General features: G+C 45.4%; 1 protein-coding gene across 1 annotated transcript in view; it reads left to right on the forward strand.

Moving 5' to 3' along the window:
• The window catches only part of LPAR3 (lysophosphatidic acid receptor 3), a gene marked incomplete at its 3' end in the record, with an annotated part of 41,950 nt that extends 31,497 nt beyond the window's left edge, over positions 1 to 10,453 (forward strand). Inside the window, exon 2 of the mRNA XM_080916126.1 lies at positions 10,125 to 10,453. Coding sequence (XP_080772252.1) covers positions 10,125 to 10,453 — 329 coding nt within the window. The remainder of the gene's footprint in view (positions 1 to 10,124) is intronic.
• Positions 10,454 to 10,672: the final 219 nt, after the last annotated feature.

Raw genomic sequence — 10,672 nt, forward strand, 5'->3', positions numbered from 1 at the left:
TTTGATCATATTCAGTCTAAATCCAATCTCCCACTATGACCTATTTTTAACCACTGATTTTGATTGGGGGACTTATGAGCTGAATTACATAAAGTTCACTAATTTCCAAAGGATTTAAAAAAAATAAATAAAAGGAAAAAAAATAAGAGTTCTTAAAAATCACCCAACAAAAACCTCAACTAGGAGAGAAAAAGAATCCGAGAAACTTAGAATACTCACAGAATGGTTCTGGCATCCAGAGTAATTTTGTAGGTGAAATTCCTTTAAAAACATTTTAATAGAAATGGCAAGTTTTAGCTTTGCAAAATACGCTCATCAGGGTATCCGTGAGGTCACAACTATTGATTTAACTATAGCCATTGGAAAGTACGAAGCTTTGTGTTTATATAATATTTATATACAAAATGTTCATTAAGCTCTGGAGGAGCAATGCCTTCCTATCATACAAGTCCAGAGCTCTCCACTAATAATGGATTCCTGTGAGTGGCATTTCCTTGAGCAGAATGATGCACACAAGTATATGCATAAAGCCCTGTATAACTCATCATGTGGGCATCATATTACACACGGGTACTCTTTCAAGTTGTGTGCTGTATTATTTCAGAAAATGCCATGAAGGGCAATCCAGTAAGAAGTGTTTTTCCATGGTCTCTGCTTCAGTTCCTGCCCCCAGAGTTCCTCCTTGAGTTTCTACCTTGAATTTTCTCCAAGAGAGACTATGAGCTATAAGATGACATAAACCCTTTCCTCCGCCACATTGCTTTTGGTCATGGTGCTTTATCACAGCAACAGCAAAGACAACAAACACCCTTGAAACATTCTGTTGAAAGTCTTCTGTGCTGCCTATATAGTCTGCCCAAAACCTCCTTCATCTGAAGCTATGAAGAATAGCCATTTTGATCTTTAAAAATTATAGTTGAAAGGAAAAGTCACAGGGCACCAATGTTGTAAAAAGATGATGTCCTGGGTTTCGGCACCAATGTTAGGTAAACGAATGAAGAGAGTGGGGGGCATATGGCCCATGGAGGTGCGCTGAGGCCTGGGGGCAAGGGAGATGCCTCTGAGGGGCCCATGTTGGAAATACCTTCCCCCTGAGGGACCAGCCACACAACGGTATAGTACAGAAGAGAGTTTATTTAGGTCATGGGAGAGTTAAGAGGGTGATAGAGGCAGAGAAGAGAGAGAGAGAGAGAGAGAGAGAGAGAGAGAGAGAGAGAGAGAGAGAGAGAGAGAAGAGGCTGGCCATGAGGGAGGGAGAGGAAGGGAAGGGAAAGAGGAGGGGGAGGGGTGGGAGAGCAAGGCTGCAAGAGAGCAAGAGACAGGAGAGAGAGAGAGAGAGAGAGAGAGAGAGAGAGAGAGAGAGAGAGAGAGAGAGAGAGAGAGAGAGAGAGGAGTCAAGCAGCTCCTTTTATAGTGTTAGGTCACTGGGGCAGAGCATACCTGGCTATTGCCAGGTAACTGAGGGGTGGGGTTTACAGAATCCCAACAATAGTGATGAGGATCTGGGCCCCAGTCAAGATCTGGGATTTATTTACTCTTAAAATAACAAGTCTTTTTACACCATTTATTTGGCTGGGAGGCCCTAAGGTAAGCACTGGGTATCCCATGCTGAGTAAGATTCCAAAGGGATGGATCTCTTCTTGCTGTTGTTGCTGTCAATCCAGTAGGGCCTCCAGGTCTGGGCAGGAGCAGGGCCGAGTGTGGGGAATGGTGCACTTGAATGTGCTCATTAACAGTTTGACCATCTGCTCTAAGGTCATGTTGAAACCCAGACACTGCTCTAGCAGCGTTCTGAGGTGGGCCACTTGAGAGGTGACTGGGCCATGAGCAGAGAATGAATGTCATCCCAAGAACGGGTTAATTATGTTGACAGTAGATTCGTGACCAGATCACACACTCTTGCCCTGGTTTCACGAATGCTTGCTCACTCCTCTGCCGTGTTATGACGTAGCATGAAGCTATCACCGGGACCAGGCGTGGTACTTAGTTTTCCCAGCATATAAGTTAAACAAACCTCTATTGTTTATGATTCACCCACTATGCGACATTGTTATAGGGGCAGAAGGAGGCTGAAAATAACGCATGTGCATATGCGTGTGCACATGTGAACACACTACAGAAGCCAAAGCATACTACCAGGTCTGCTTATAAATTATCTAAGAAGTACAGCAGTGGAAAGGAGCCAGCTTCTTCTGGGCAGTCAGAACCAACATCTTGGAAGTGCTTTCTGTCCGTAGGTCATCATACTAAATTCTCACACAACTCCTGTGGTGCCTTATCTGCTCGTTCTGTAGCCTATATATTCTATAGGCTGGGGAAAGTGAGCTGGGTTGCCCTTGCTCATAGACAGGATTTCAACTCAGGAGCCTTCCAGGTCTCAAGCTTTTTTCTCTCTATGATGAGAATGGTAAGAGTTTCTCCCGAGGAAGAATTGTATTTGATTGTTAGAGACGGTTAGCAGCACAACGTACATATCTTTGCACCAAAGCAAGTAGCATCATGAGCGATTGATTGGCCAAGGTGACTAGGTGTGAGGTGGGAAGCGGTACCTGAGATACAGTGCTTAGTTCCTCAGTTTCCAGTCTCTGTAAGGCAGTGTGGTTTTCATCCTCCCCCAGGGCCAACTTCCTCTGAGTTCTCAGTGGTACCTACCTGGGCCAACTTCCCATGTTATTTGAAAATATGAACCCATCAAAGACATCTCCTCCAGGATCCCATCCTGTGTTAAGTGAAGTCGGTGTCATAAAATATTTCATGCCTGGAGTTGAAAAGATAACATTGTGGGTAGGGGGCCAAAGATGGCTTCTCCAAAAAGCGGGACTCCTGTGGGAAGCCCTTTTCAAATAAACCCTTGGGTTTAAATCGGTGTCTGTCGGTGTTAGATTAGTCTGAACAGCCCCTTCTCTGTTCATGCCCAGGTGACCTTCCTCACACGGTGGGACACCCTTGAGAGAACACTCAGTAAGATCCGGGGGTCCACACACAAGCTGTCAAAAATGAGATCTAGAGGTAGAGACAGTGTTTGCTAACAAAGTTTATGATTTCCAGCTCTCGCCCCGAGTTAAAGACTAGAATTAGGAGCCGCCTGCGGCTCCAGCTCCTGAGCCTCTGCTTCAGGCTGTTTTATAAGGACTTGGCAAGAGGAGATCCAGCTTTCTGAAGCTGGCCACAAATTGAAAACAAGTGTCTGAAAACTATTTGTTAGACTCGGGAGTCTTGACAGTAGAAACGACAGTGTCAAGTGGGTCCTTGTGGCAGTGTCCCCGGTCAGCAACTGTTTGAAGCCCTTCTGATTTGTTAAAGCTTGTACATTCCATTCCTTCACCTATACATCTATACCTCTTCAGACATGGGCAGTTATCTGACTTTTAAAACGCTGTCGGTAAATAAATTTGAATACAAACAGCGTCTGGAAGCATCATTTTAAAATCATGAAACAAAGCTTTTAATGTTTTGAGAATACTTTCTCCTAAATATTCTGTCAGCGTCTGACGTATACATTGTAAAGCTTCAACACAAAACACCTGTTTACTTTGCTTTTTTTTTTTTTTTTTTTTTTGCTCGGATTTGATTTTACTTTGTAAATATGAGGGCTGCTTTGCCAGCATGCGGGCCGCCACCTGATTTTTATGTGGGGCTGTAATTTTCTATTTTAGTGAATCAGACAGCCCTGTGGCTTCCTAGGTTGGTATTATTGCTTTTCACTCTGTGGCTTTTTTCCTAGGCTAAAAACAAAGACTGGCGGAGTGAACAGATTTAAAATACATCCTCCCGTTTGATGAAATTAGCAGTCCATGTGCCAGGGTGAGACGAGCCTGCGTGGCTGGTTTTGTTGTTGTTGTTGTTATGAGTGTTTTGTGAGCTACTCTCGTGTCGAAGTTTTGTTTTGTTTTTTTTAAATCGCATGCGTGGATTTTTAAACAGATGGAAATATACATAGATACACATCTAAGAGGCGGGAGTAGAAACATCTGAGTCCTGGAGATCGGGTTTTGTGCAACTGGAAACTCTAATCACGTGCACAAACTGTTTTAGTTCCTCTGTTGTGACGAACACGGTGAGCAAGCACAGCTTGGGCAAGGACTGCTTTATTCGGTTGTGCACGCTGCAGCCCATCGGGAAGGGACAAAAGGCAGGAACCTGTAACAAGGCAGGAACCTGTAACAAGGCAGGAACCTGTAACAGGAACCGAAGCCACGACTGAGGGCACTCATGGCTGGCTAGCCCTCCATGGATACCTTCTTCTATAACCTAGCGCTCCTTGCCCTAAGATGGCACTGCTGACAATGGTCTGGGCTCTTCTACAACAACTGGCACTTTTAAAAATGCTTCCAAGACACAGTCACAGGCCCTTTGTGAGCTGGAAGTTCTTCGTGTGCGGTTCCCTCTTCCTAGATGACCCAATGATGGTGTCAGGTTGACAAATGAAGCTAGTGTGACGGTTACCCGCCCCCAGGAATGCTAAACCATCTTAAGTACATGACTGAGGGCAATTTGCCTGGTTGGAGCATTGCCCTGTTTGATGTGACTTCTAATGTGTGTGTGATGTGTCTTTAATTGGATGCTTTCGATAACCTTAAACTGAAGCCATCAAAATCTCATCTTGGTGCTTGGTGTAAACCTGCTGTGTGTGATTAAAAACTAACTTTGATAGCTCATCGGTTTTGGTTTTTAAGTATGGCACTCAAACTAGTTTATTTGATTACGAGAAGAAAGTTCACCTATGGTCTAACTAGACTATTAGTGAGTCTCTACAACGGGTACCAAGAGAGCGTAAAATGCCATTAAGAAATAACTGTGTGTGATTAGCACAACTGACCTGTCACTTGGCAGTGAAGGGAATTGGGTTTCTCATTCAAGTGTCATGAGGACAGTCACTTCTGGTGACTGCTGTGGTAGGCACTTAGTAGATATTTAGTGACAGAACAGCATATGGCTTCAGTAGCAGCCTACAGCTGAAGGCTCCCAAGTCAGCCTTTTTATGCATGCTCTCAGAGTCACAACCTTGTTTCCAGTAAAAAAGCTACACACACTCTAAGCGGCTACAATGAAATAACTGTTTTCTCTCCCCACCACCCCCAGACAGAGCCCTCAGTTTGCTCTGCTCGGCAATCCCAGACACGTGCTTCCTAGCTCTTCTTGATTCTTGCTCTACCATCTCTGCCTAGGTCCAAGAAAGCAACATGTCTTCAAGTTCTGTCTCTTCCTCTCAACCTCAGACACATCTCATGCCATCCACCAAAGCCCTTTCAGATCCTGGTCAGTTTTCCATCTGAACATCTGCCAGTCCTCTGATGCCTTGGCCAGGCTGGTGTTTCTCATGGCTTACCACCCATGGGCACTTCCAGGGGAATGGGTTAAGCCAGGAGATACCCAGCTCACATCTCCTTTTTGTTTGGTGGCAACTGACATGGTAATGGGTTCCCCTCTGGAGGTCACCGTGATGCGGTTGGGGGCATACTTACAGGCTCCCTCTTCCTGTCTGTCTAAGAGAGTGGATAGAGCTTGGCTATGGGGTGTCAGACTTTTAAAAGTCAATAGCATCAAAAAATCTACCTTGAACATCAGTAGTTCCCAGAGTGTGGTCAGTGGAGGTGAGCTGGGGTTTTCTTGTCACTGTAACCAGCTACCAGACAGAAGCAACATAAATGGGGCGCTAGAGAGGATTCTAGTCCATCAAAGTAAGGGAGGTGGCACATTAGATGTTGCTTAGTCCGTGTTGGTGAGAGGAGGGGGCAGATAAGAAACAGGGTGGGATATGAAGACGTTGTTGTTGTGCCTCCAAGCATCTGTCTCCTAATTGGTCCAATGAGGCCTCACCTTCCAAAGGCTCCACAGCCTGGCAAAACAGCGTCACCAGCTGAGGCAGTAAGTGTTCAAAAGCCTGACAACCCTGGGAACAGATTCAAACCCTAACAGTAGGTGATGGGGATGGCATGCATGCATGTTTATAAAACAAATACACGTTTACTACATTTATGCCCAGTTCCTTTTTCTTCTCAGTGCCGGCTGTGAACCACTAAATTGACTTCACGATTCATTGGGCTACTACAGAGACAGAGAAACGTTTGACCTAGTCTTTCTTATTGGAATTCTTTATGAGCCAGACAGAGAAAATTTTTCTTAATCCTCTCAAGAAGGGCATGTAACTCACACCATTTCAGATGCTTGGGAGAGAAGTTAATTCATCATCTAGAATGGATGTCCGAGGGGATTCTAGCTCATTTCTGTGGGTGAAGTTGTTGAGGAAGGCATCTAGAGTCTGAGCTACATAACCCACACTGCTGAACACCACACAAGAGCATGTCTCGATTTCAGTTCTCAGGTTCCATCTGACTTCCTCTCTGGCTTGCCAGGTTTAAAACCATCCTGCAGATGTTGGGATTCCCCAGGCGTCTCTAGCTCTTTCTGACCCGTCTGCACAGTCATTCTTGACCTCCGGTACCCAGCTCAACAGAATCTTTGTTCCTCTGAGCTCTTCTTCAAGAGCTGCTGGAGTCCTGGGGCCTGGTTTCCATCCCTGCCAAGTCCTGCAAGGCAGGCTAGTATACTGTCAACAAGGGCAGGTGATGGCAGCTAGCTAGCATAGTGCCTGGCCATGTGACTCTTTGTAGCCTCCAGTCAGGTTCATTTGACTTATCTTTGCTGCTGAAGTATGCTGCTTCATACTAAGGATAACAAAGATGTCTAAGGTAAAGCTTGCTTGCTTAGGGGACTTATGAAAGGTCTGGAGATAAGGGCTGTACATTAAAAATCACTTGGAGTAATGCACAAGGCTAAGAACCTGTGCAGGGAAATAGGACCTTCTATCCAGGGCTCCAGCCCAGCTAGTCTACATATCAAAGTTCGTCACCTAGGAGACTAAGATAGCGAACTTGTATGGCTGTGCTCTAAATGGGAAACATTAAGGCTCTGGGGGGAGTGGTAATATGGACTGAAGCAGGCAGTGTACCTGGAGGCATGCGGGTGTTTCAGTCGAAGGTACTCGAGGAAAAAAAGGACTGATTGCCGTGGGAGGTGGATAGCAGCTAAGTTTGGAAAGAAAACTAGACTTCAGATTAGGGGGCTGGGAAGGAATTTCTGGCAAAGCAAAACATGGCTGATGGTGACCAGAAGAGTGTGTGTCCTGCCTGTAGACTAATTCTGAGGCTAGGGTTTGCATTACTGACTTATACATGTGAACACAAGCATTCCCCCCCAACTTTGTGGTAAAGAATTTGATCTCTAGAGATATGTTTTTCTCATTTTAAGAAATTCTGCTTTCTTTCCCCTTTTAAATATGGAGTCTGTGACGTTGTCGTCTGGGTCAGATTGTTTGAATCATTTGGGTCAGTTTACAGATAGTTTACAATATGGGATGAGTCCTGCACACTTCCAGGGATGCTGGTATTAAGTCCACTAGTGGACCAGAAGGTAAAATATTAAAATTTTCTCTTACTGGGATGGGGGAATTGCTCAGTGGGTAACGTGTTTGCTTTGTAAGCATAAGAACATGAGTTTGATCGTTAGAGCCCATGTGAAAAAAGAACCTGAATGTGGTGTTGTATGATGCAATCTCAGCGGTGAGTAGATTACAGGGCACATCCCTGGCACTTGCTGGATAGCAGGACTAACCCATTCTGAAAACACAAGGTGGACAACATGTAGACATAGCATCCAAGTTTGTCTGTAAGTGGACACATGTAAATGTGCACTCACACACATGTACACCTTCACACACATGTACACATACTTGCACATGCACACAAGTTCCCTTATAATTCATAAGTTAACTAACAGTTTAGAGAATTCACCTTGATCAGTTTTTAGGTCAGGAACTGCATATGTCCTGAAAACAGCCAAATTTGTTTGAATTTTTTAATGAGTTGAATCTAACAGTTACATAGAATTTGACAATTTCCTAAGTGAAAAAGGTGCAGAAGAAATTTAGGATATCTTTACTTTTAACATTAAAATTTCCCTTTATGCATCCTAGAGGGATGTAGACAAAGAACATATGTGGCCCAGAAAGACTCGACCAGCACATAGCAGGCTTCTCCTAAATCCCTCCCTTTACTTGAAGCCTCACATTCAACTCTTAGCTCTTTGTGCACCTCCATCTGCTCCAGGTGACCTCCTGAAACACCCCAGGACACTCTGTGCTTGTCTCTTCTGTGTGACCAACATGCGGGTTTTAGAAGACAGTTGGCCCACCATGTCTTCTCTTAATCTTCTCCCAGAAAAGCATTCCTAATTTCTCCTACTTATTCCTAGATAGGTACCCATGGACCGATGCCTATTGATTAATGCTGACTCTATTGTTAGGAGGAAACTTCATCTTATTATGGCTTCTTTTGAACCCTGGTAGTTCCTAGCAATAACTGTCTATTCGTGGAGACAGAACACACACACACACACACACACACACACACACACACACACACACACACTCACTCACTCACACACCCTATCTGAAAACTGCCTTTTGTATTGATGTCTTTTCTCTTTTCTTCAGCTCCATTGTCCCCATTGTTATTGGCTTAGAAGTTCCATGTTTATTAAATGTTACTGTGTGCTTAATAAAGTCGAAATCAGACACTGTTTTTTGGTTTTTTTCTTTAGTCCCATTAATTTTTTTTCTCCCCAAGGACATTGGAACATTCCCTCTGGAGGTTTGGTTTTATTTTGTTTTGTTGTTTTGTTTTTTCAGTTAGGCAATCTCATACAGAAAAGACTCTTCACCAGCCTTAGCTTTTGATGTCTGGCTTGTTCAGCACTTCTGTCTTAACAGCGCTGCAACCCTCTTCAAGAAACAACACCAAAAATAAAATTTGCTATAGGAAATACAAATCATTGTAGCTGGATAGTGCCTCAAAGATGTTCACACTAGTGCTTTTTAAAGACTTCACCAAGCTCAGCAACAGGGAATATGCCCTGGGGCTGGAGAGATGGCTCAGAGGTTAAGAGCACTGACTGTTCTTCCAGGGGTTCTGAGTTCAATTCCCAGCAACCACATGGTGGTTTACAACCATCTGTAAGGGGATCCAATGCCCTCTTCTTGTGTGTCTGACAGCTACAGTGTACTCATGTACATAAAATAAATAAATAAAGGGAGGAAGGAAGAAAGAACTCTTTTTAAAAATATATGCCCTGGGGTATGGAGAGCTGGTTCAGTGATTAAGAGGGCATGCTGCTCTTCCACAGGACCTGGGTTCAGTTCCCAGCACCGACCACAGGTAGCTCACAGCCACCTGTGACTCCAGCTCCGGGTCTGATGCCTTAGATGCCTCCCTCCATTGGCACCTGTGTCTCTGATCCAATGAGTTAATTAAGAAAAACATTTCTCCCACCAGGTTTGGCTCATAGTAGGCCTATAAAAGGTAGCTGCTGACTGTTGCCCAAGGCTATGTTAACTAAGCATAATACTGAACCTGTTTTAACACCACTGAGCTGAGAGGTAAGGTCAGTGTGATCCAGCTACTGGTGGATGGAGTTCATGTTTCACCACGCTCTACAAAGCACAATTCTGTCTGCCACACCAAGAGAGAATTGTTTCTTACAAAAATCAATGGAGATCTCAGTAAGTGATTAAGTAAACAGCCTGTGAACATGTCGGCGAACCCTGTCCATTTGTGATGGATGGAACTTTTGACTCCGTTCAAGCCTAAGGAGAATGCAGTAGGGGCCATGGCTGCCTGCCTCTGACAATGCCCATTGTATAGTGTCGTTTGGTGGTGGCGGGGTGACTTGGGGGAGTTGGTGGGGGGGGGAGGTGCATTAGCCATTGCTAGAATTGCCAAGGGAGTGTCTAGAAAGTCTGAAGTTGGGAAGAGTAGAAGGGGTGGGAATGAGAGTTCTGGAGCCCTGCACACACATACTAATAATGAAACTGCAGTTTCCTCTCTGTCACATGTGAATAACTACAACAGCCCTCTAACGTGGTTCACTGCTGGGGAGTTCCTGTCTGTGAAATACTAAGTTGGAACACCATGGATATAGGGGGCCCCACCCACTCACCTCTAACCTTCCACTAAAAGATGCAAGTTCCCCGTGGCAGGTGACAAAACACAAAAGGAGGGGACAGAACCCCCAGTCGGCATGCGGAGGTCTGAGCAGCCCTTACCTCTAACTCTGTCTTCCTGCAGGCGCCTTCGTGGTGTGCTGGACCCCGGGTCTGGTTGTGCTGCTGCTGGACGGCCTGAACTGCACGCAGTGTAACGTGCAGCACGTGAAACGCTGGTTCCTTCTGCTGGCCCTGCTCAACTCCGTCATGAACCCCATCATCTACTCCTACAAGGACGAGGACATGTACAACACCATGCGGAAGATGATCTGCTGCGGCCCGCAGGACAGCAACGCTGAGAGGCACCCCTCCCGCATCCCCTCCACCATCCACAGCAGGAGCGACACGGGCAGCCAGTACCTGGAGGACAGCATCAGCCAGGGTCAGGGGTGCAATAAAAACAGCTCCTAAGCCAAGGACGCCTTTGCCCCCTGCCCCTGGGGGAAGAGCTGTTGAGAACCCGCACCTGTCTCACAAAGCGCATGGACAGTATGGTCTGAGGGCTCCGGGAATCACTGCTGGGGCTTTTTAAAGTTTTCATTGTCAAGGAAGGTAAGAGCCGGCATTTAGTAAAAGCGCACAGAAAAGGGAGAGGTGAACAGTGGGTTCCTGTCTGTGAACCGCTCTGAA

This window comes from Micromys minutus (genome assembly GCF_963924665.1).
Source record: "Micromys minutus genome assembly, chromosome: 4".
Lineage (NCBI taxonomy): Eukaryota > Metazoa > Chordata > Mammalia > Rodentia > Muridae > Micromys > Micromys minutus.